Source organism: Aquila chrysaetos, chromosome 5, assembly GCF_900496995.4.
Source record: "Aquila chrysaetos chrysaetos chromosome 5, bAquChr1.4, whole genome shotgun sequence".
Classification (NCBI taxonomy): domain Eukaryota; kingdom Metazoa; phylum Chordata; class Aves; order Accipitriformes; family Accipitridae; genus Aquila; species Aquila chrysaetos.
In genome coordinates this window covers 66,961,595-66,987,821 of record NC_044008.1, presented here as the reverse complement: position 1 = coordinate 66,987,821, position 26,227 = coordinate 66,961,595, and the positions used below count along the sequence as shown (strand labels likewise).

The window sequence follows — 26,227 nt, the reverse complement described above, 5'->3', positions numbered from 1 at the left end:
TAGGAGGTAATGTGCTGGACCATCTTCAGCTTTGTAGAACTATGTGATGCCCAAAAACCTCACCACAGGATTTCAGAGACCTCTCTTCTCTTTGCATGGTTTCTTCCTCCTCATCCCACATGGGGGCCATGGCTGATGTCCTCAGAAAATGAATTCAGGCAGTCTCAGGACCTGCTGGTTTTCTCTCTTCTCCTTTGCCTGGGTTTGGGAGCTTGGAGCTGAGGTTTGAGTCATTCTCAGGTTCCCCAAACCAGGTCATCCCCATACTTACTACTTAACCAGAGATGGCCAGGCTGTGATTCACACACCACTTTGACAGTGCTGGGTGCTGCTGATTACGTGACTGGTGGCAATCACTAGCACCGGTGTCACTGGGGCTCATACCATAGGAGACAAACCGGAAAATAAAAAGAGGGTCCAGTGCCTTCTGCCATAGACATGAAAAGCAGCAATGAAAAAGAGCATTTCCCTTCCCTGAAACTCCATTGCTCCCCGCTGCCGGAGTCAGACACGCTTGCTGCCGGCAGGGAAAGCACGGGAGCATGTGCGTGTCCATGGGTCTGGGCAGGAGCTGCAGCGACCGCGGGCGTGAGAAATCCCGCATCCCACAGGGCTGCCTTTTTGTTTCTACTGAAACGGTAAGGCCTGGCTGACACCTAAAGCCTGGCTGGGGGGGGTTCATTAGAGCAGGAAGGAAGGGTAATCTCTCTGCAGGCTCCCAGTCCCTGCTATAAAGGACTTCACCCAAGCGAAGTCTCTTTCTGTCTCTCCTCCAGCTTTTCCCACCACAGAATCGTGTTGCGCATACAAAACCATCGCTGAATCGAGAATGTACACCCAGAAACCAAAAGTAAAAGTTCTCTCTTATTCACTGCTTTGAGCAAAGGTTAAATCCAACCAAATACATCAGCTTTCGCAGACAGGACGAGCGTTTGGCAGCCAGCGGGAAGGAATGGGAACGTGGGAATTCCTCCTACGACTTGGCAACGGGCTCTTCCCCCGGCACGGGAGCTCTCTGGGGTCTGCTCAGCCTCCGCCAAGCTAAGGAAGTCCCTCATTCAAGTGCTCAGTAATCTCACAGGACATCCTGTAGCTCAAGGAGGAGTTTGCATGAGGGGCTGGATGGATTCAAGCTGCCTAACTGCTGGAGAGAGAAATAGGAAAGGGGGCGGGGGGGGGCAGACCCGGAGCTGGGATGTCCTAATCTGCTGTTTGGAGAAACACCTCTCTTCCTACTGAATACAGAAGGTGTCTACAGCAAATTAGCTACCAAGTCGGCCATGCTAAGCTGTAACATGAGGTCTGCCTGCGATGGGCTCCATCACAACATGAAAGAAGCCACGCTAATATTTCCAAGGCCCTCCTTTTATGCCTAGAGGGGTTAAAAAGCAGCAGGGCAGGGGAACAGGCACGTGATGGCCCACAGTCTGTGCATGGTCCTCTCCTAGAAAAGGCTCTCCCCAGCGGGTGTTTGTGCCCCTGCCCACGCACACACGGCGAGGGGACGTGCCTGGCCCGGCCCCTGCGTGCTCCCGGCAGCAGCAGGACTCGGGCAAGCTGTGGCAAGCCAAGCTCTGCTGAAGGACACCTGGGTTTTGGGTGCAGCCACCGATGGTGTTGGACATGCAATGCAAGCTTCTACCCCAGTTCCAAAATGCTCGTGCTGGGCATCTTCGTCCAGCACCACCCCAACACCAAGGCAGGCCCTGAGGCTCTATAAAGACTAATAATCCCACTTAACTCCACCAGAGCTCTCAGGCCGCCAGCATAGCATCCAGCTCCTTCCTCCCCCGTCCCAGCTACTCCTGTCATCCCACTGCCCATGACAGGGCACTTCCTGGGTTTTGATGCTCTTCCAGAATCAGGGTGATGCAGCAGTGCTGTGTTCAGAGACACAGAAGAGCCAAGACATACATCCTAAAAGGTATTTAGGCACCTAATTCCAACTAGGCTGTAATGCTCCCCAAGAGATTTTGGTACATGTATAGAAGCACCAATATTTGAGAGAAGTTTAGGGGCAGACCTGCACCACAATCATACCAAATGGGGAATGAAACACCTGGCACCTACACCCAGGTCTCACCATCACCACTCCACCCTACGCAGCATTATGTATATGTAGACTGAGGCCAGCACTCAGGACCGAGAGCATGGTGTCCACGCACGCGTGATGGAGGCCAGGAAGGCAGATGGTTGCATTTGCTGGGGAAGTGGAGACACCCAAATTAGTAGCTGCTACTGAATAAGCTCTCAATGGGTCATCAGGAACCATCACAGGAGCTGCTGGGGAGATGGTCACCTCTAAGAAAGCAGAGCTTGGCTTTAGGCACGAATAAAAGAAACATTTCTTCAGACCTACCATATACACTTGGCGCGTGTTTTGATTTTAGGGTTCATTTGTACCTGTTTGGCTCTGTTACACATAATCCCTAGCTTTACAGCACCCACAAACCTAACATCGTAACAGCAGATCATACTTTCTGGTCCAGTGGAAGGAGAGCCTTTTACGGGATGTATTCAGAGCAACTCTCCTGGACACAAACCTACAGGACACCAAGGGTGCCCCCCAGTCTTGTCTCCATTTTCTACAAGGACTGGAGAACCTCATGACGGGATGCTCCGGACTGCAAATCCCACTGGGTCCCCCAGAGTACCCAAGGAGGGGAGGCAGCACCCGCTGACCCACAGCAACATGCATCCCTGGCTCCGACGCACCAGGCGCCATGCTCCCCACCAGCTTCCCAAACCCTTGTCTCAACACAGTCAGCACCAAGCAGCTGCTGAGCTGAGCCCCATCACCCCATGAAACCAGAACAGCCCTGTGGCGACCCAAGCACCGCTCAAAGCCACCTTCCTCCCCAGGCTGCGATCTGCAGATAAAGGCAGTGGCTTCGCTCTGCGACACTCGCAGCCTCTTAAAGGTCACGGGCCCCGTTAGGTTTGAGGTTTTCAGTTCTGCAGGATACAGCTCTCATTTCTCACACCCTCTTGTAGCCAAGAGCAGAGAGTGCTGCTGACTTCAGCATGTCCCTGGGGGCCCAGGTCCCCCCACTTTCCCCCCACATCCCTGCAGCACCAGGAGCACTCTTGGGGCACTGACCATCAGTCCTGAGGGTCCTGGTTTTGGTCCAGCAGGAAAAGCATCACTGAGGCCTCCAAGAACAGACCGTGGATCCAGAGTCTGGGATCATTCAAGCCAGGGCTGGGGTGCAAACTTATTTTTTAGATGAAGAGCAATAGGGAAAACAGCAGTGCCTCCAACCTCACCAAGGGAAAGCCTTCTACCCAAGGAAAGCCATGTCCTGCCAGGACATTGGACAACTCAAGCTCCTCTAACCCCCATTATAAATCAGCTCCATCATGCGAGCGAAGGGAATTTTAGGAGACAACCCTGCTGGAGAGAAGGGCTAGGAGAAGAAGCCACTGCAATGCTCCTGTGGTCTTTTATGGCCCTGGTAACTCATTTGCTGGCAAGACCTCCACCCAAACGATGCATGAAGCACCTCAGCTCCAGCAAGGGGTCCCTGTTAGTAGGAGAGAGGTTACACACCAGGTATTGCTGTGTCTATCAGAAGAGTCAAAAACCCCACAGCCCGGCACCCCTCCTTCACATTGTGCGCTGGTGAACAGAGACCAGCATCCACATCCCACCAGACTCTTCCTAGAGCCCCAGGACACAGACCCTGGAGCTTCTGGAAAACTTCCTTAAAATAACCACTTTAACAGCCCTCCAGGTTGCCAGGACCAGGAAATAGGCAAAGCCTAAGGCAGGAGAAACAAGAATGCAAAGTCAAGGCATGAAAATATCTGCTGCTTCTCTTTTCATCTCACAGGTTTTATGTTTGAGGACCGAGGAGTACCAACTTCTGACAGCTTGGCCAGGCCAAGCTCTCTTGGTCTTCACCCTTTCGAGGGCAAAGGCTGGGTGCTGGGTTTAGCCCTCGGGGGCCATGGGCAGGTCCAGCACAGCCCCACTCTACCCGACGTGGGATGGATGTCCCTGCCCTCCCCATCCCATCCCGCTCCCTCTGCGGGGCAGCGCACGCAACATCTGGGCAAGGCAAGATCCCAGAGTCTCATGGAGACTTGTTAAAACTTGCTCCCTGGGCCCCAAATTGCCCATTCTTTTCAGACTTAAGACAAACTGAGTGATCAGCTTTGGCCTCCCTATGGACCTGTGGTCCGGCGAGACAAGCACTGCCCTCTGCCCCACACGGAGCTGTTCAATGAGCCGTTTCCAAACCTCTTCCCAAACCTTTCTGTGCCTCTCCCACTGCTGCAGCCCCAGGGCTCCACGTCCCTCTGCGGGAGCCGTGGGAAGGAGGGCACGTCCCGCACGGGGACACGCCGGCCCGCAGTTGCACAGAGGGAAGGGCTGGGAGGGGGACCCCGGGGGTCAGCCAACAAGAAGAAGAAAAATAAATCAACCGTGTAGTGATGTACACAGCGGCATTCGCTCCTTCCTGCAGACCCACATTTTCACCACAGCTGCTCAGCAGAAGCTTGGGACGCTGAATTGCCTGAAGGGCTCCAGGACACTTTTGTAGAAGGATGTTTCCTTTTCCAGTGATTTCCCCTCGATCTGCCCTCCCTCAGAGCACCTGGAGCCCCATGGACCCGAGGATGCTGCGTGGGTATTTGCTTCACTGGCTCCATCCATGAGGTTTTGCTCTGGGACATGGCGAGCAGGGCAGCAGCGGGCTTCGACCCAGCACCATTTGGGACAGCAAAGCCTTTTCATCCCCTGCCCTGTTCTGTGTGACCACCCTCCTGGTCCCTGCACAGTGTTGCAGCCACACGGGCAAGTGGGGATTGCTCCAAGGCAAATAACTGTATTTCTGCCCCCAACCAGCCAGAGCATCTACCCCTCCGGTCCTGCAGCCCCAGCACAGCCCGGCCAGCCCACCCCTCTGCTCCTGCCCCCCATAGCTCTGCCTGCACAAAGCAACGCCAGGACCAGGGCTGGCTTGCACTCCCTGAGCTTTAACCAGCCCCAGCACATTGTGCAAGAGCAGTGGGCACCACTGATGTATTACAGGGCTGCATACACAGCTTTCAGCCAGCTGTAACTACTTCTGGGATTTAAATCAGCCTCATCTTCCCCTCCCCCAAGTTTGCTGACCAACGCTTTCCCGGGGAAAAGCGCGCCATGGAAAAACCTGGGAAAATAAACACGGTGTGCCTAGCCAAATCCCTAGCCCCAAGAGCCGTGCTGCTCAGGGTTTAGTGGGGTATGTGCCATGGTGAAAGGTGAGCGTCAGCAATCTGCATTACCGAGCTCCCCAGGCAGAGCTGCTTGCTGAGGATGGTACCTACTCCCTCACGGTCTCGCTCCCGCAGAGCAGCCAGGGCTCCCACCGCCCCACATGAAATGGTGCAGGAAAAGAAGGGGTCAAGGAGGAAAGGCAGGGAGGAGGATGTTCAGAGCACAGCATAATGCTCCATTCATGGTAAACCTGCCCGAGAGGGCACCCACATGCTCTGCTTCTGCTCCTGGAGCTGGAACAACGCCTCCAAAAGTGACTCAGGTCCTAGCATGGGTGTAAGAGGTCTAATTTTTCTTCCATTATGAGCAATTTTATGTTCTCAGTGACTGTTAGGAGGAAGTCAGTGTGAGTGAGCTCAGACCAGCCCAAGGTGCTGCAGAGAAAAGCCCCAAACCATACCCTGCTTGGTCTGCCTGCGGCCCTGCAGCTCCCACCTCCTTCCTCCACCGCAACTGCGGGCTCCCAGCCACACGGCTAGGTAATTTTTAGCCAACTGGTAACATTTTGAATAAGATTACCTAAATCTCCATGCTCCAGCCAACAAACTGGGGTTTGGAGAAGCTTTCCATAACAGGGCAGTAATCCCCAGCGAGCTGAATTGCATCCGAAGATGTGACGCCCATCAGAGAGCTCCAGAGAGGACCACCCTGCTCCGCAGAACCGCTGCCCTCCCCTCCTCACTGCCTGCCCTTCCCCACGCTGCCTGCACAAAAATACTCTTATTTCTTTTCTACCCTTGTGCATCTTTGTCCTGGACGGCCAGCCAGCCAGCTGCTATTCCCTGCCTGGCCAGGTAGATGGTGCTCAGCCAGCACGAAGAGGGAAATCATCCGGGCTAGAAGAATTAAATTGCCTCTGATTAAGCCAATAACTCAACGTGGTTTCCGCTGACAGATGCGGAAGGTCCCGCTCCAGCCCCAAACAAATGGGACCTAGTCAGATCCTGATTATCTATTTTAGACTTTCGCCTTTCACTTCGGGCTGGAAGGTAGCAGAAAAACTGGTAGCAAACATTTCATCAAAACCAGTGCTTTCCCAACTCACGTTCTGCTGAAATTCACTCCGCTGACACTTCGCCCCCCACCTTTGACCAGCTCTCCCCACACATTTCCCACAAAACCAAACCACAGCAAAGCCCAGTGGAGTAGGAAACAATTTGCCCATTTTTTCCCCTACAAAGTCGTGGGTGTGGGGGTCCGGGGGGGGGGCACCGGCTGGGCCCCTCGTCCTGCTGGAAGCTGCCGGGCACAGGCAGCGGGGGGTAGGGGCTTTCCATCACATCACCCCAGGGTCACTCTCCTCTGCCATGCCGGATGTAGGATGTCTAATATTTCTCCAGTTCTGTTTTAACACTCACACCATCTTGGGAGCAGGAAGTTTAAGCCATTTCCTGCAAGGCACTGCTCTGCCCTTCAAATATTTTCAGCCTCGGTGCAAGCTGTTTTAAAACCAAGCCTGGCAGCTGGAGGTGCGAAAGCAGAGGAGGGGCTTGTCGAGGGAAAATTCAGTTTGCAAAATCTATCCAGTCCCCACTGCCGCAGAGCAATAAAATAAATATTGCCACAGGCAATAAAAGAGAAAAATTAATTTTGCATGTCTAAAAATGAGAAGGAAAAGCAGAAACTCCAAACAATGTTCTCTGTGTCCCTCCCAAGGGATGCAGCACTGTTCCCCAGCAGAAAGCCACAGCCATGTCCCCCCTTGTCTCTGCAGCCTGCAATTTGAGGCTTTCCCAGCTTTGCTCTTTCAATGGAGCCCAAATGATGGCTTTGGTTTGCTCACTCTTCAAACAACTGTCCCATAGACTGTCTGTCCCACAAATGGGCTGAAATAACCCCAAAGAGATCCTTCCCGCTCCTCTGAGCAGAGGAGAAACCAAATGCTCATTCCTTGAAACTCCGCAGAGCAATTTCAGGCCGTACCAGGGCAGAGCTGGAAACCCCACAGACCCAGGTCAGCGGAGCTCAGCCCCATCCCCACGTCACCCTCTCAGCAAGGAGCAGTCACCGCTCAGCCCAATCCTTTCTCCCCGTGCCCAAGGTCGCAGATGCAGAGGAGGGGTCCAGCCCTGCGCAGCATCCCAGAGAGCCCCTTTTCCAGAGAGGAGGATCCTGGCCGCGGTGCCTAGCGATTTTTGGACAGAGCGGGACTGAGACTGAAAACTTTTGGATGGAGCCTGTGCCGAGCAGGAGCAGCCAGGAAGAGGAGGGAGGTAACGCTCTCCTTTCTGCTTGCTCTGAAGCTAAGGGCAGAAACAGCCAACAGCACGAGCCGGGGGATCCCCTCTGCTACCGCGACGGCTTTGCAGAGGAGATGCAGCACGAACTGGGCTGGAAGCCATGGGGCCAGGAGGACAGCAGAGCCAGGCTCTCCTCTCGCTTCTTCCTCCTCTGCTCCTCTCCTGCATAACCCATGCTCCTTACTGCTTTCCTCTCTAACCAAATGGGGATTTAAATAAGGAGCTTGTTTTACTGCACTGCCTGAGCTTGAGAGATTGCCCAGGCATCACTGGGGAGGGGATGGCAGGGAGGTGCCAGATGGTGATGCAGAGCCCTGGGGCAGGACAAGCAGAGTACACACTGCTGCTGGTGACACCAGGACTAGCTTCAGCCCCAACACAAGAAAAGAAAAGAAATGCCCCAGGGTCCAACAACGCAAACATGGGCTCTGGGGAAATGCTGGATGATGGTGGCCAAGCGGGGAAGCAGATGGATGACAGCCCATCACCTGCTGCTGTCCCTGGCTGCTCCAGCCCACGTGTCACATGTGAGCACTGGTTATCTCCTCCCAGCTCTTCTTCTCGGGGAAGAAGGCCACGGACACGTGGCCTTGCTACAGGGAGACAAAGCCATGCCCCAGGGCCCATGCAAAGGCCTCCACTTCACCAAGCTCCCACCTACAGAGTTGCTCCTTTGCAAGACTTTTCTGCCCAGAACTGAAGCCACAAAGCAGAGAGGAAACCCCAGAGCTCTTTCAGGGCCCCACAGGAACACTTCACCTCTCAACCTCAGGGCGTGCGTTCTTGGGCTGTAAATAAACTTTTATTTACTACACAAAGTAGGGCAAGCAGGACCATTTCCCTAAGGCAATTATGGCAGGATCTCAGATTTCATCTGACTCCACAATGTGACTCCTGGAGACCTCAGCAGGAGCCACACAGGGCATGACAAGACCTCTCCTGTGGCCACATCCCACCCAAGTCCTGCTTGTCCCATTGTTTCCAGCCCAAACAGGAATCGCTCTAGGGCATGGCTCTGCCCAGCCACCCTACACCCAGGACTGCCAGGTTTGGAGAGAGCACGGCTGGAGCAAATTCACCTCCCACATCCCACAGAGCAACATGCAACTGAGGCCCATCCTCTGCAGATGAACCATGATGGATCTAATGCTGCCCTCCAGGACCACCCACATTCTCCCTTGTCCCAGCACTGATGTGCTCCATTATCAAGCTCTCTTCCACATTTCAGAGCACTGAACTACCTACGACCTGGGCATCATCCTCAGCACTCAACTGCATCATCTTGTCTTCTCCAAGGCCACCAAAATGGGTGAACAGGGGATCTCGGGGGTGGTGTGACCCCAGGGAGGGCCTCAGCAGCCTGTGAACTCGGCCTCCCACTTCCACCCCCTTTATCTGCACGTTGGGCTGCAGGAGGAAGCGAGTTCAGCCAGAGTTTGTCTAAACAATTATGTTTTATCAGAAAAGCTGCTCAGATCTACTCCTTTTTCCCAGGACAAATCTGGACAACTCCAAGGTAATCTCCACTCTCCTTCCTATCTGCACAAGATGGAAGCAGGGGAGGAGGACATGAGGCAAAGAGCATCCAAACAGCCACCAGTGCCTGCTCCACCTCCCTCAGTGTCAGCAGTCTCCATCGCTCATAAATCAGGAGGCAGCATCCATCCCCACATCTGCTCCCCACACATCCAAAGTTTGCCTTCCAAATCCTTTTTTCCCCTCCAAACTACAGGTTTTTCAAATTTAGGAGAAAGCAGACTGAAGAGCACAGTAGACTGGAGAAGGTTTTGATACAAAAACATTTGATACCCCCCCTCTCCTCCTGGACAGCTGAGGACCTCTCTCTTCGTAGAGCCACTCCAGTAAGCTGGGCAGAGCAGCTTCTCCCATCCTGCCCAACCCCACTGCACCTCTGTGACCAGGACCAGCAATTTCCTTATCACCAGCTGAACCTCAAAAAAGAAAGGACTCAATGCAAGGACGAAACTTGAGGCATCTTGCCACATTCACCAGCTCCTTGTTACAAAAGGAAAAACTGGAGTGGGTAGAGGGGTTCGCCCAGGACAATGAGCAAGCGAACAGCAAAGGCAGGATCCTGACTAGGCTCTCCTGCCATCCAACCTTTTGTCATCTTCTCAGTGTTTTTCTGGCTCTTGGTCCCTGAACTTACTTCCACTACAGATGGGAGCAAGTTGCCAGTGAATGCCCCAAGTACGTCACGCGTGTGATGGAAGACAGCAACCTCTACACCGTAACAGCATGAGCCCACGCATTTGTAGCTTCAGAGACTGTAACCAGGGACTCATCCTGTATTTCCATGTACCAGAGCTGCAGAGAAGGGTTCAGAGGACACCACTACTTTGATGCATCAGTAGAAAGCAGCACAGCCTCCCAAATTAGAGCAAATAACAAGCAAACAAAAATTCCCATCCAAAGTCGTAACACGCAGGGGAAGCAAATACAGGCAGGGGCTCCAGCCCAAGCTGGGTAGGGCAATACCTGTGAATTCCCTCCAGATCTACCTGTCACACATGAAATACACCCCAGGTGCATTCATGCTGGAGTTGAAAGCAATGCGCTACAATTTAAGACTTGTAAGCTACCATATAGTTGTAACTGAGAAAGCTCCTTTCAAGAGCTTATGTATCATTAACTTTTATCACTGCTCTCTCATCCTAGGCACCATACCCTTTTGGATTCCCATCTAATCTTCTTCCCCTGAGATCTCCCCAAACTAAGCTTTTCTTTGAGAGAGGGAAGGAATGTCTGTCCCACTCCATGCACAGCAAACGAGCAAGAGAGGGGAGAAGACAGAGCCATCATAAAAAGTTGAAGTCCTATTGATAAGCATCAAAGACAGTCCGACCCATGCACTTAAGTAAATGATTGTCCACAGCGACCTGTTTGCAGAACAACCTGACACAAGGGGATGAGGTTTGCTGGGGAGCTGTCAAGCACTATTGATAACAAGGGATTAGTGTCTTGCACAGTTCTGTCCTGCTGCAACATCCCTTTTCACCTCCATCTCTTTGGCTTTGGTAATAATATAGGAGGGTAAAATTTGTCTCGCCCAAATGGAGACGTCTCCAGCTGAACTGATTGCATAGGCTCTCTTTACATTCAGCAGAGAAAAATAAACCCTTTGAGGACACAATTCACACCAGCCTAAGGGAGGCACCCAGGTGATTAGCTCAAGTACAGACATCTCAAGTGAACCAGGGTGAACGCCATGCAGTACGTATGGATGAAGCCACATGCAAGAGATCCATTGGGAGCATTCTCTGCAAAGGTCTTGCTCATAGATGGACAAAGGTTGAATCCACAAAGAGACAAAAGGAGGTAGGTGCTCAGCTCCCACTAAATATTTCTGGACCCCTTGGAAACACTAGCCAGGGACCACGCTGGAGCTGCACCACGGAAAGCCTCTGCAGACCTGGAATTCAGGGAACACCCAGGGACTGGTAAGACCGCTCAACTCAGACATAACCTGGACACTGTCTCCTGGGTTGAAAAGCTAAACATTAATCCAAGGTTATGCCCATATTTTCTAGAGCATCAACAATCTTTGAACTTCAAGGTATTGAAAGATGCTTCATTTCAGTCCTTCTTCATCCCTGTTGTACAAATTGCCTTTGCTACGCAAAAACCAACCCACTGCTTCCACACAGAAGAAACTGTAGACAATACAAGTCAAGGAGGAGCCAAGCAACCGAAAAATCTCCATGCTGCCACTCCTGAGCTGGCACAGCAACCTTAGATGGCTTGTTAAAACTATTTGTTTTTCATAAATGCATAAACATCTGCAAAGTTTTGTTGTTTGCAAAATGTTTTGGACCAGACCCTTTGGTCCAGTTTTGTCTCTCAATATGTCCGGTACTATCTTCATGCCAAGATAAAATGAAGCAATTCAAGAGAGTGAAATATTTATGCATGTGACCCTACAGAAATCCAGGGAACTTCTGCGCAGAGACCCATTCAGAAGACCAACAAAACAAACGCCCCAAATTCAACTAACCCGAAGAAAAGCAGCCCGCTCCCCAAGTCCCTCCTTTAAAACCTGTAACAGATGTAAGAAAAATTGGGCCCAAAGAAGTCTGAGCACAGGCTGCAATCCAAGACCAGCTGCTTCTTCCATTTATAGCCACATTCACTTCAGCTTCATTGCAGCATCTTGGACAATACAAAAGTGTCTGTGCATCTGTTTGTTTGCTGGAGGAGTAAAGAACACAACTGGCTTGCTGTCAAGTTATCTTTTTTGCTCGCAACAATGTTTGATCTTCTAAAAACAAAGTTATCTCTCTATAATCTCAGTTCAGTTCCTCAAGTCCTCTTACAGAGTTTATAGAGTTGGCACCGTACCCAGCCTATGGTGTCCCTTCAACTACTGGCCAACAGAAACATCTCAGGCAGGGACAGAGGTCTAGAAATAGTTTAGAAGAAAATGATTTCTTAACTACAGAAGGTTCATCACCATTGCCATTGCTTCCCTCCCCCGGCAGACAGCAGAGAAGTCACAAAATGAGTGGCCAGGCCTTACTGCAGGAGATCAAAGCAACCTCTTTGTTTTATCTTGGTCAAGATAACGGATTTTATTTGCCTTATCAGCCTGTAGGATGATTAACCTAAATGTGAGAAAGCTTGAAGTTGCCAAAGGAGTTGACAGGCGGGGAGCATGTTCCCCAGCACGACTGCCATGGGCTCCAGACATGCAGATACCACAAGGTAAACAGAGAAACTCTTGGGTCTGGTTTGTACACGCCACCCTCAGCCAGGGCTGCATCTCCCATCGCCTTCCAGCGTCACTTATACATATGCAAATCCAACAGCAGGCAAGAGTGCTCACCCGTGTTTCTCAGCGCAGCAAAGGCAGTTCTCTGCCCAGGGGCTGCCCTGGTTTGCATGCATGGAGGTGCAGAGCCAGAAGGGTCCTGCGGCTGCACAGGGCTCACCCCCCAACACAACGAGCAGAGACCCCACGAGGCTGCAGAGAGCCAACACTCCAGGTGCTGTGCAGTTGGTCACCTTCTGCCTGGAACAGGCTTTGACCTCTAGAGACACGTTCAGCCTTAGGTGCTTCCTGCAAGGTGCAGGAAGGAACGACACTGATGCACAGTCTAGCCCACAGACCCAACCTAGCAATGGAAGAGACCTGCCAGGTCATTAAGCCCAGCGCCAGGAGGACTCTGCAGCTCAGCATCCGCAGGCCCGCCCTCTCCTGGTCTCAAACGACACAAGGCAGGGAAGGGAAGTGGGAACCATAACGCTTCCTATGGGAAAATATTCCTTGCCATAATGAATCTCCACTGGGGAGATCACCGCTTTTCCTATGGGCCCTCAGGGACTTCCAACAGGGCAAACGAATTCTCTGTGTGATTGCTCCTGGGTCTGGCTGCCTGCGCTGGAGACTGGGGGCAGGCAGGCTTGCTGCCTGGAGCGTATGCTGCGTGGCTCGAGCACCCACGTGGGACCGTGATGGCATCCATATAAACTGCGCCCACACAGACACAAAGAAGGGGACACGTGAATGCCAATGTGACTGGAGCTGAACGTGATGTAATGAGTTTGGGAACAGCATTCCTGGGGGGCAAAGATGTGCAGCAGAAGTTCCATCACATCTACATCACCTGGCCTCCTTCCCTGACTTCCTCAGTGCCCAAAATACACCCCAAAAGGAACGGAGGTGCGCTGGCCGCTCCATGCACAGCCAGGGACAGAGAACAGGGTGGAGGGGAAAGCAGAAAGCGCCCAGCCCCGACGCTGCCCTCCCCGTGCAGGCAGGAGGCCATGCTTGTGGCATCCCGGATCAGGCAGCGTCTCTGTGATGGGACGCAATTATCTCCCCCGCACACGCTCCTGCTCCTTCGTTCCAAGTCACTGGCGCTGCAGGTCTCCATTTTTCCAGATTATCTCATTTTTGGCACCTGAGTTCACAAACTGGGACTCTGCATTTCCCACTCAGCCCCTCCATTTGGTATCTCAGGCTGTAGGCACTTCCCCGTTAAAAAAAAAAAAAAAAGAAACCAACAAAAAAAAGACTACCCATAATCTAGCCCAAATGTGTCAGCTGGTTTTAAGGAAATGTTTCCCTACAGCTTTAATCTCTTTGTACAGTTAAATTGCAGTGCAGCTTAGGGAGCTGGAAATGATTACTCACTGCGTCTCCACTCAGCCCTGGCCTCTTCATTGCAGGGAGCGTCACTGTGTTCATAGTCATCCAAATCCCTCTAACCCTCAGCTCCAGCAAGGCGGCCCAACCCCGCGTTTGGCACCACCCTTGCAGGACAGCACAGAAGAAAAGTCGCCTGAAGGTTCGGGTGGTTTTGCTTCTCCATCCCTGGGTGTCCATGGCGGGATGGAGGCTTGAGGTTGGCTGGGGACCACTGGGCTGCAGCCCACACCATGGCTTCCCCAGCACACAGCAACGGGTCCCTGGTTTTTAGATACCATCTTCACAAGGACCTCAGTGGATCTGAATTTTTTTTTTTTTTTTTTTTTTTTTTAATTTTACCTCAACTCTAAGGCAGCTTCTAAAATAGCAATTTCTAAAGAAAAGGCTTTCCATAGGGGTCCAAGGCTGGAAAAAAGAGTGAAAAGGTTGAATTGCTTCACTCTCCCGATGGTCAGTCTGCAGTAAAATAGGAGGGGGGACCCTGGTGCTTTTTAAGAGGTGGGTGGCACCCTGCGTGGCTGTCCCAAAGGGGGGCATCAGGCAGCAATGGGACAAAGACTCCAAAAAAGCTGAAAGCTCAGAGATGGTTCAGACCATTTTGCACATCACCATGGTGGGACATAGCTGTTGCAGAGGAAGATCAAGTCCCTGTTTTAGGTGATCATTTCCATTATTCATTGTATCTGCCTTGATTTATCTAAGCAAGCTTCAGAGCATCCTTGCAATAAAGGACCACAAGGAAGGAGAACTGTGGTCCTACCAGTTGCCAAGAGCAGGAAAACGGGGTGAAGGCAGGAGCAGGCAGCAGAACCGCGGATGAGAGCCTGCATTGCTGGCAGCATGCTGTCCCTGGGGGCCTGGGCAACGTGACCACAGCGGCTTGTGCCGAGACAAAAAGGATCATCGGATCACACTGGCTTTCACTTCTCATCTGGGATTGCTTTTAATCCATCACCTGAGATCCCAGAATTGAGCCTTCACCCCAAATACAAACAGGTTCAGATTTGGGGGGAGCAGAGATGGAGTATTAAACCAAAGTGGAAAACATTAACTTTTCTGGGACCAACAATGTCTTCTTCTCAACCCCGACCACCACCGTGTTGCAAGGCATGAACAAGAACAGAAGAGCAAGACATTCAACCATGCATGCACAGCGTCAGCAATGGAAGGCACCAGTGGAAGGAGATGCTGATGCAGGAGGATGCGGCAGGATTTGCCACAACAGACTCAATGCAGCTCTTCCCAAGGATTTGCCTGTCCTCCATCCAGCTCGGGAGAAGTCCTCAAGATCCCTCCTTTGCAAAGGGCTGGCGGATGTCTCTGGATGAAGTATTGCTGCTCCCACAACAATCCCCCTTTCCTCTCCCAGGCAGCCTCGCTCAGCCACAGTGGAAAGGAGACCAGTGGGGCTGCCCCCCTGCCCAGGGCCATGGGGGACATCCCAGACAAAGCCGCTGCTCCCAAACAAGCCAGGGAGGAAGAAGAGGGTCAGAAGCAGGAGGCGAGGGGGGCAGAGCGAGCCAGCACCTCGCCAGCAGCTACACCAGCAAGGGTCACCAAAGCAGGACCCAGCTGCCAGGCAAAGACAGCGGGATGGCAGCCTGGGCAGCCGGGGGCACCGTCACCCACCCCAGCCCCTCTCGCCATGCCTGCTCCGTAGCGCGGCACTATGGGGAGGAACCAGCTCCAGCCACGCTGGCGTGGGCACTGCGTGCCCTGCTCAGACCTGCCTCCCCAGCACAAGAGAGGAATGGCCTCAGCCGCCAGCTCCAGCCTGGGCCGGCACTCCAGGGCCAGGAGTGAACCGCTGCCCACAGCAGGAGCTCGGGAGAGGTTATCACCACCCGCGGGCGGTCATATTTGGATGTTAAGATTTGGTAAGTCCTACGCAGTGAAGACTGCCTACCGCAGTGTCTGAGGGTGCGGGTTCAGAAACAGCACTTCCTCTCACCTTTTTTTTTTAATGTTTATTTTTAATTGCTTGTGCCTCTTTCTGCCCTTTGCATATTCTCTCCTTGCCTACACCCACTGCACAACCCTGCTCAGATTTCTCTGGACGACTCTGACTATACCAATCCACATCGCCCAGTCATTCCATCACATTTCCTTGCCCCAGCTGGGGAGCACCAGCTGCCTTGGGGACACTAAGTCCAGCTTTGGCCAGGATGCTGGTGCAGTGGTACACTGCACCCGTGATGTGCACCCACGTCCCGTCTCCCTATCGCCAATGGCCCAACTCAATGTGAAACCCGCAGAAGTGCAGCCAATGCTCCCCAGGGAATGCAGGAGAGCGTGAAGACTCGGAGACGGAGAACAGGGATGGGGAGGAATATTTCTTGCTCTCCTGCTCTCCTCCCACCTTGAGAACCACAGCTCCGGAGCGGGCTCAGCCCACGCCACCAGCCAAGCCGTCCTAACGACGTTCAGCACTATAATTACTCCTTTCCTTTGTGGTTTGCTCTGAACTGCTGAGCTCTCGGTGATTGCCCTTCTCCTTCGACCGGCCTCTTCCTGCACAACACGCTCTCCTGCATACCTTTGGCAGCGGGACAAGGGGTTAAGGGCAAGGCAGCTGAGCCCCAGCAGCTGGGGGAAGGCAAGTCCCAGCACAAGGCTGAGGGCAGCTGGAGGCAGCTGCCTGCATCCCCTGCTCAGCTGTTTGTGCTGGAGAGCCACCGAGCAATGGGATCAAGGGATTTCCAGTGCCACGGCAGCATCTCTCAGGTGCCCCAAACCCTGGGAGCAGCAAGAGGGAGCAGGACTTCACACCACGTGTTGTCTCTGCTGCAAACATCGGGGAGCCAGTGCTTTCACTTGGGGGGTTGCGGTGGGGCCAGAGCTGCAGTGGAGCTGGCGAGTGTCGGCAACATGCTTGCACCCATCCGCAGGGCTCCCTCAGGGTCCCTGTGCAGCCTCCCCAAAACTCCTCCACATGCTTACACCAGCAACAAGGAGAGATGCCATCCACACACCCAGGGTGGGTGTTGTGGACCAAGGGGAGGAGCACGCTGAAATGGGGTCCTGCATGAGAGCAACCCAGGGCAACCTCGAGTCATGGCAATGGTGGAGGTTGGAGACAACCGGGAAGGGGACATGGGCTCTGGCAGCAACTCTGGGCTGTATGTCCATGCTAACACAGGAGGAGGAGGAACTGGAGCCCTCCTTACTCCTACAACTTTGTCTCCCGGCTCTTCTTGGAGGCATTTAGACTGAAAGCCCCTTTTGTACCAGGACTGAGGGCTGGCTCGCTCTGCAAGGCAGACCCCAGACAGCTGGGCTCTTGGGTAAAACTCATCCCCAGCAGCTGTCCTGCGCTTCTGAAGTCCTTTTTGATGCAAAGAGCCCTCCCACTCCGCACCCCCTGCCCTGGGCAGCTGGGGGATTCAGCAGCTTAGATGGTCTTCTGCTCTTAAAGTGCCCAACCATCTGCAGTTCAGAGCTTGGGAAGCCCAGAGCAGCCCAAACCCAGCAGGACGAGGCTGAGCACCCACCCATGGGAGAAGATGGGCCTCCTGGGCGCCACACATAGAGTGGCTGGGGACAGAAAGCCCATAAGGGAGGCCCAGGCTGAACCCCATCATTGGGCTGGGTCTCAGAGCTGAGCCATGCCCAGCTGGAGATGGACCAACCTGCTATCTGCTGGAGGCGTTTGTCCACTCTTTAAAACCCAGCTCAGAAAAGCCACACCTAAGCCATACATATGCACAGTGAGAGAAACCCACTCAAGTCTTACGAGTTCGGTATCAGCTCCACCACTGATTCCTGATTTGATTTTAGACGTGCGCACACACTGAAACCTGGCCTCTCTGGAGACCCTGTTACTGCCCTGTGATCGCAGGGCTGTACCCAGGGAGAGAGGCTGGAGCAGGAGCAGGGGACCATCCCATGGCGGGGCAGGACACGGGCACGTGGCTCAGCTCCAGGGTCAGGCACAGACCTCCCAGGTCCTGGCTCGGCCACCGCACGCCATCCCACAACCCATGGGGAGAGGCACAGGGTGGGGTGGGGAGGTGGTGCCCTCCAACTGACCGCTGCATCCCTTTCAGGAGAGAGCTCGTGGGTGATGGGGAATGGAAAAATAATTAACAGGCCAGAAGAGGGAAAAAAAAAAAAATCTCCAAAACATGAGGGAGAATAAGTGACGGCTGGCGGGGGCGGGAAGCTGGCTTTAATATGGGATTAATCGAAAACAAGATAGAGCTAATATAAGCCAGGGCTCCAGTCTAATAGTGGCTCTGGTTCATGATGTTATTAGACTTTGGCTCCAAGACCAAAAACCCTGACTCCTGCTAATGAAGAGGCAGTTTCTGTCCCACAACCATAACCAACAACACTAAACAACAAGCCATCACAACAACGCTTCCCCAACCACCGCCTCTCCAGCACCTCAGAGGCTTTTCTAGATGCTGCACAGGCCGGTGTGTCTGCCCATGGGGCCTGAGTTGGCAGAATTGTTGTTTCCTGCAAGCACCCAGGCTCTTGGCATTTTCTTTTTTATTTCCTTATAGGCTTGATAGCATTTTTGATTCAAACTGACAGCTCCTTCAGCCGGGATAAACCCAAGGATAACAGCCATGTATGTAGACACGTCTGAGCACAGATCCAAGACCAGCCTCGAAAGGCATCACCACCGGAGCTGAAAGAGCAGCACACAACGCTCAGCGTCCCCACAGGGGCCGTGAGCCCGCAACAAAGGACAAAGGCAGGTATCAGTCAGCATCTCACCCAAGCAGCTGCCCGGAGCTGTACTCACCTTCTTCTCTCTTTGGTGGGATCTCCATCACCACTGGCTGCTGCTTTGGCTCTGCCTGGGGAGGCTGGGTGGCCAGGGGAGGCTCCGAGCTCTCCACTTGCCGTGCCGGTGGGGCTGGGACCTCGGCAGCCTTCGCTACCTGAATTTCCACGCGTTTGGTAGCCGTGTCGGGCACAGGAGCGTTGGGCGTCTCGGCTCTTCGCTGGGGCATCTCGGGGATCTTTGATGCCGGCGCCTCCACCCTCCGGAGACCCGGCTCCTGGGGCTTGCCGAGGGTGATCTCAGTCCTCCTTGGGCTGGGCTCAGGGGGTTTGTGGCCCAGCACATCTGCTCTTTTGAGGCCAAACCTCGACAACCCTGAGGTGGAATTCTCCACCTGCTTGGATGAGATGTCAATGGAGATTTCTGTTCTTCTGGACACCGGCTCGGACAGTTTGGGTCCAGAGAGCTCCACTCTCCTCAGAGAGGGCTTGGGGGATCTTTGGCCTGTGGTCTCCGCATGTCGGGCAGATGGCTCCGAATTCCTGGCGCCAAGTTCCTGAAACTTCTGCGTGGAGCTGGACACAGTGGACCTGAGGAGGGGGTTTGGGGTCCGTCTTTGTGGGGTGGAGGAATTTGAAGACTGATCTACCTCCTCGACCTCAAAAGATCTTTTCAGAGCTGAAAAACATGAAAAGGAGTTCAGAATTTAGTTACCATCCACCTGAGCATCTCGAGAGATGCTTACAGACACTGCCTGAGGCTCATAACCCCATTTCTGCTCCTTCACCTGAGGGTTCATAACCCCATTTAAAGCAGGTGGGGACTGAGGGCCAGGCTTCGCCTCTTCAGACAAGTTACAAACCCAGATAACAAAACTGGAACCAGAGCCAGGAAATTAAACCCCAGAGTAGAAACCATCCCCGTGCTGCCCTCCATCCCACCCGTACCCCACGGTGCTCACAGGGGAGCAGAGCACAGCACAGGACTCGGGGACAGCCAGCGATCCAACTCCCAACGCCTCCCTTTCCCTCTCACGTCCGAAAGATGTGCCGATAAACACAGGCTTCCCGGTGAGTGCTGCCAGCAAAATCCAAGTTGGGAACAGGAAAACAATCACAGGAGAGCACCAAATCCATATAAATGCAGCAAGAAAACCAAAGGTGGCAGCCACAGAAGCTCATATCCTTAAAAACAAACCTAGAGATCACCCAAGCCAAAGACTGAAGTGCTTTGAAAACGTTGACATGAGACCCCAATACAAGGAAGGAGCCAACTGGGAAGCCTTAGGGACATCCTAAAACCTAAACATCATCATCCCCATTTTACCAACGGGGAAGTTAGGAGGCAAAGAGAGACGGATGCAACATCAGATTGGATGCTCTGATTTACACTTGAAGAGGCGGCAGTCCTGCCTTCACCGAGCCCCAGCACCACGCAGGATCTGCCCCCGCGCTCTCAGCTGCGGTAGAGCAGACATACAGGTCACCCCCACACAGCAGAGCAGCACTCAGACAAGTGCCCATTGTTCGGCTCTGCCCAACACATGGGCCCCCCTCAGCACACAGAGCTCCCCGGCCAGGCAGGCTACATAGGAATGAAACCCCCAACCCCCCCCCGAGCCAGGAGTGTGTCTAAGGAAACCTGATGAACGCTGGCGTCAGACCCTCAGCTTAGGGGCACAAAGCATCGCCGAAGGAAGCCTCCATCCATGGAGCGATGCTCCCATCTCAGCCATGCGGTTGAGGGCCAGTAGCTGCCTGACCATGTCCTGGCTTATGCCTGGACATCTGCGTGTCCCCCATGCAGCCCTTCCCACCCCACTCCAGCCAGTCCTCTTTAAAGAAGTAGATGCCCTTAAGCCCATCAGACCCCCTGCTCTGCACAGGAGTCAGCCAGGTGGAAACAAGAGGCTGAACTTCATGGGAAGGGGGGGAAACGCAGAGAACTGCTGCTGGATCCCATCCAAATGCCAAGGGCTGCCCATACCCCCCCGTGCCCCACAGCACCCAGGCAGGCATGGGGTTTGGGCAGGATGAGGCACAGCCCCAGGGTCCCAAAGGAGCCCCCATGAGGTGAACCTGAGCCAGTGTAGTGACAGCCTTAGCGTGATGACAGCCACGCTGCTAACAACCGGCACAAGCATCAGTAATGAGTGCGCCCATCCTTTACATCAACAGGACAGTATCAGTGAGATTTAGCCTTTAAAAACTTGGGCTTGAGATCACACAGGACGCCAGGAGCTGGGGGAGAGACTTGAGCACAGCCTTCCCTCGTCACGGGATGTCCACCCACCCCTGGGGTGGAGCTGGAGAAGAGCCACCACGCAGTAAGCACCTCCTCTGCTCCCCTGGGCTGCTTCAATCCCCCGTGGCAGGACCGGGGGGCCTGGGGACCCTCCATCCCTCGGACACATCCGTTCACCGGAGAAAAGCCATCTGGCATGGCTGGGTCCAGCCAGCGGGACGGGGGGGGGGGGGGGGCCGTCCACGTGGCAGCCATCCCGGCCCTGCTCCGACAGTCAATTGCAAACACAGCTGCTGACACCCGCCACCCCCCTGCACCAGGCAGGGCAGGCAACAGATGCGGCTGCCTCCGTTCTGGGCAGCAGGAGCTGGGGACAGCGATGGCCCCGTCCCAAGGCAGCAGCTCGGAGGGGTCCCAAAGGAGATGGTGAGGAAAGCGAGACCCTCGGAGCTGGGGCTCACGTGTTGGACAAGCCATGCAACGGGGGAGGCACGCAGGGGTTAAAGTGTTAGGATACAGGCTTTGGGCTGCTTTCCCTTTTTTGGGGGAAAATACCCAAAAACCGCTAAATATGAATGCCAGCCTGCACAACCAGCCAGAATGGGCACTGTGGAGGCTGGGACCAGGAGCCTCCCCAGCATGCTCTGTATTAGTGACCCAGCAAAAGTCCCTCCTGGGAGCCCCTCGGGGACAGACAGAAGTGGACACAGACACACACCCACATCCCCCAGTTGTGGTTCAGACCCCAGCATGGGAGCTGCTGGGAAGCAACGGGTGCCTAGGATGGGCTCCCGAGGAGGGGGTCCTGGCTGGCATGGGCAGGGAGGGATGCATAGAGCGATTGACCCTCAATATTAACCTGATGGAAACAGCACCACAGCTGCTTTATGGCTACGAAGAGAGGAAAGCGCTGAAGCGCAACACGTAACATCCATGATGTAAAACCCAGGAAGGGTCCCATGAGGGGCACCTAGTGACAAAATGGTCTGTCCTGTATCTCAAAAATGTTCAGACATTGGTAGAAGGAGGGAGTGAGGCAGTAAAGAAAAATGAAGATGTTTTTCCTCCATTTTATCTGCTCTGTTTTCTGAATCCTGTGGAGCCCCCCCCAGCCATGTCACCACTCGGTTGCAGAGGCGAGATGCTCTCTGCAGCAATGTCTGCCCTGTGGTCTGTGGTTGGCACATCTCGTGCACTGCAGGTCTGCACCTAAGTCTCAGTTCTCAGCACCCCCAGAACAATTAATCCAAAAAAGGTCCCAAACTTGAGAGCTGTTCCAACATGTCCATAACTCTCAGGTCTCCAAAACTGAGCTGGAGCTCAGACTTTCCAGCACAGACTTTTCTATCATTTTCCTTCTCCATCACACCCTGAATCCAGAAAATAACATCTTAGCTATTTTTTCCCCAAAATGCCAAGCTTAAAACAACACACCAGTCAAGCCCAGTTTGCATTTTGCAGGAAAACAAAGGGAGCTGAAGGGACAACCTGACGGGGAGCCTTTCCTCAGTCTTGAGCAAAACTGGGTGGGCAAGAGCAGTGGAGAACACGGCCCGGCCAGGCGCTGCCAGCTCCCTGATGGATGGGATCTCAGTTTTGTCCACGTCAGGCTCTTAAAATCTGCTTGTCATTCCTCCAGCCAGCCACCTCAGTCTCCATTTATTCCCTTCAACAAAGCAGCCTAATAACCTCATGACAGATGTGTCTGGAGGAACAGTTTGAAAGTAAATGCTCTCAAGGAACCCGATAGCAAAGGAAATGCTGGCGAGCATCTTTTCTTAAATCAACATCCCCCTGGAAATCTCCCAATACCAAGTGGTTTGGGGATTTCTTTTTGACCCAATAACAGGCTTTGGATACAAACAGCCCTGCTGACCCCCAGGGTTCATTGCATGAACCACCTCCATCATCTCAGCTCCCCTGAGTCCCCCTGCCACTTGCTACTGCCAAAGAAATGGTGACAATAGTGACTGGGTGGTGAGTCACTCGATGGCAATGCTGGAGCTGCTGCATATGGCCCTTTCTTTTTTTTTACTTCAAACCTCTTGAAGTGCCCCAAGCCCAGGGTAAACCAGCCCAACCCCACCAGCACGGTCTTTCTGGAGCACAGCCATCCCCTACCCTTATTGAAGGGCTGGACTGAATACAACACCCAAAAATGGCTTTTCTCCAGGTCTTTCTGGGCCCCGCTGCAGAAAGGAGAAAAAGGTCAAAGCCCAGACACAAAGGGGTTCAAAAAGTCTAAGGAAGAGCTGCAAAACTGTGATTACAGCCACAGGAGACTCAAGCCATCTAAATAATGCCTCCCATGCCAGCGCTGCGGTCCCAACAGCTAACAGGCAGTAAGGGGGTACCAGAGGCTGGGCAAGGAACCGTCACCCCAAGGGAGGGTTAGAAATGGCTCAGCAAAGTTTCTGACAGCAAAATCACAGGGACCCCCAGGTCCCAGTGGCATTGCCTTCCCAACAGCGTCACTGATTTGCCTGGGGACAACCTGAGAGCTTTCCCACCCATGGGTCTCTGTGGGATGGAATGTCCATCTCATGCCTCTGGTTGCACAGGGATTTTGGTACCCAGCTTGTCCTGCCAGCACACTTGGCCACTGTCCTGAGTCCAACATGGTCTGGAGAAGGTCAAACATTCCATGCACAAAAAGGGGAAGGACTGTGACCAACAGGGTTTGTGTTTCCACCTCTGAGACAGAGACCCACTGCCATGAACATGATCCTCGGGGATGCCACCTTCAGCAATGGTGGCCCTCGGTGGGACCGAGCGCAGCTGCAGCTCCCCTGCTTAGCATTGCCTCTCTCCTGCTCCTCGCACAGAGAAGAGAGAAGACCTCAGGAAGCAAAACAACTCTCAAAAAAAGAGAAAAAGCTTAAAAATAGCCTGTCCTGCCCAGAGCCAAGAAAGGAAAGTAAACAGCCTCTGCTCCAGATGACCCTCCTCCCGGCTTCCTGCGGGGAAGCTGGCGTATTTGTTACAACAACAGGAGCCGAAGGCAGGGCAGCGCTACGGGGCCGCGCACCCCGCTCCCACCCGCACGGTGCTGGGGTCCCACGCTGGCAGTCGTGGCTAATGCTGCGGGTCCCCGTGGGGCTCCAGGTCCACACGTCCCTGACACCCTGGGCCAAGGTGTCCCTGCCCCAAGCAGGGGGCAGGATGGCCACGCTGCAGGGTTATCCCCGCTATATTTTCCAGGGGATTTTCGGCGCTAGCAGGGCTTCCCCAGCCCCACCAGCAGCATCCGATCTGCTGGCCGGTGTCAGAGGCAGCTGGCAGGGAAAGAGGCGGAGGTGCCGAGCATCGCCCTTCCTCCTCTTCCTCTGGAGGTGCCTGCGCCATGGGGCGTGAGCACAAAACAACGTTACCATCCACACGCTCTTCCTTTTAACCGATTCCAAACCAATTCAGGCAGCTCTGGCTCAATCCACCATTGCTGAAGGCAGCAGCTCCCCTCCCACAGCAGGGAAAGCCCAAAATCCCCTAAAATGAGATTCCCAAGCGCTTTCTTTCAGATGCAACCACTGCCCCTGCCAAGCTCTGCCCACAACTAATGGACCTGGGCTGGGAACTGCTCACTGCTGTGTCCCTTTGGGGACCAGACCTTTGCGAACCTCTCAAGGTAGTGGCATTTTGCTCAGCATCACGCAGCGATGGCCCTGCTCTGCAGGGCCAGCCAGGCAGGGCCAGCTTTCAAAAAATACCAGTATTAATCCTAGCAGATGAAGGAGGCACAGCCTTTCTGAGATGGTACCTGCTGCGGGCAACTCTGCTGGCTGTGCACAACAGCAGCAGCTCCTACAAACCCACAGTCTTGACCCAAACATTGTGTGGGCCAGCCAGGTGCTTTGGGGCAAGAAATGCATGCCTTCATCCCCGGCTTGAACGCTCCCCAAGCAAGCGCAGGGCCTGAGAAGTAGCAAAATATTTCTGTGTCTTTCTATTTTGTGTTGCAGCACTGGGGATATCTGCACAGTGCGGCCATTGCGTCCTCCTGGCCACCCCATGGCCAGGCACCAGCAGGTCACACGCCACCAGTTAAAGCTGCTCTTTAGGGATCTTGCAAATTGGGAAGAGAGGGCAGAGGTCTGGTTCAAATCCCAGTAGCTCATACGACAGCCAAGAGTTTTCCAGAGAAGTCACAAGCGAGTGGCACGGCCGGGACCTCCTATCTACATGCTCCTCTCCCAGAAGGCGAGTCCCTCCTTGGGGGTCCCAGCCAAGCCGAGGGTTCTCAGATGCTGTGAAGGGCTCTGGCTCCTGCCCAAGGGCTCCACTTCTCCCAGTGGGAAGTGCCAACGTTACACGACACACCATCCACCTCGGCTTATCCCGCTCCGCAGCCCGGCTCTGGGCACCCCAGGGGACCGGGGCGGGGGGGCAACGAATGAACATCTGCTCCTTCTTTCTTCCCTTTTTAAACAGAATACCCAAGTAACAGTCGAGGGGATGCTTTATACAAGGAAACCTCTATGCACAGAGCTCGGGAGGAGACCAAAATAAACAGCGAGGGATGCTGGCTCCTTCGGGACCTGCTTCGCAACCGGAGCCTCGGGCTCTACCGCGGCCGCCGTGCCCAACTGCTTCCCATTAAACATCCTCTGCCCCTCATGTGGTCTCTGTAACCCAGGGGTTACATTTGCTTGCTTGCTTAAGCACGGAAAGCTTTTCTTGGTTTTTTTGACACATAAGAGCCTTATGGGACTAGGGCAGTCAGGCGCCCCGTTATTTCACACGATACAATGGTACCGTTTGAGAGCGCTGACTTTCTCTAAACTGCTACCAGATGGTCACCTCCTGTTCCCAAGGAGGAAAGAGGGGGAGGCTGCAGGTCTCATCTTTCAAGGAGCCCTTAGAAACCCAACACAGCATTAACCGCTCACGGCCCTTAAAGCTTCCCAGACCCCTGTCACCAGGCAGCAGGATGCTCACGGCGGTTTTCTGGCCCCACTCAAGTGCAAAGAGCATGTTCGCCCACGTTACCATGGGGCCACCTGGGTTTGGCTTATCCGAACCTACCATTCGTGATGCTGTTGAATAGCTGCTGCCATCCATAACAGAAGTGGAGGCATTTTAGTGAACAAAAGGCTCAGTTACAGGGACAAGTAGGATGTTCTTCATGTATCTATAGGGTGTCCATACACTGTATATTAAACCTAAAGGTCCCGCAGCAGAAGGGGGAGGGAGCTGCACCCCTGCTGCAGGGCCAGAGCAGGATATCTCTATCCCATCCTCAACAACAAGGTGCTCCCAACTGCACCGAGCCCCACAGTGGGGTCAAAAATGTGGGGCTGAGATGGGGAATTCACTGGCAGCGCAGGCAGCAAGCAATGCTACACATGCTGGTGGAACTTTGCAAGTACACAAACAGCTTCAAAACAGCCTGAGAAATTCAGATCCTCTCTTACATCTGGAGAAATGAAGGCAGGGGACAATTTAAAAGCACCTTTCCCTAAGCTACCAGTCATCCAATGTGAGAGAGAAATCAGGGTTGCTGGATCCCCTCCCTGTGCTTGTGCCAGGAGGTTTCACACTTTTCTTTATCAATAAACCAACCTTGTTGCAATACA

The 26,227-nt window shown here is 53.8% G+C and overlaps 1 protein-coding gene across 5 annotated transcripts in view; it reads right to left on the bottom strand.

Moving 5' to 3' along the window:
* The window catches only part of SEPTIN9 (septin 9), a 145,804-nt gene that overhangs the window by 42,623 nt on the left and 76,954 nt on the right, over positions 1 to 26,227 (bottom strand). For all 5 annotated transcript variants that reach the window (XM_030014678.2, XM_030014679.2, XM_030014681.2 and 2 more), the window contains one exon: positions 18,429 to 19,088. In XM_030014678.2, the coding sequence (XP_029870538.1) occupies positions 18,429 to 19,088 (660 nt within the window). The remainder of the gene's footprint in view (positions 1 to 18,428; positions 19,089 to 26,227) is intronic.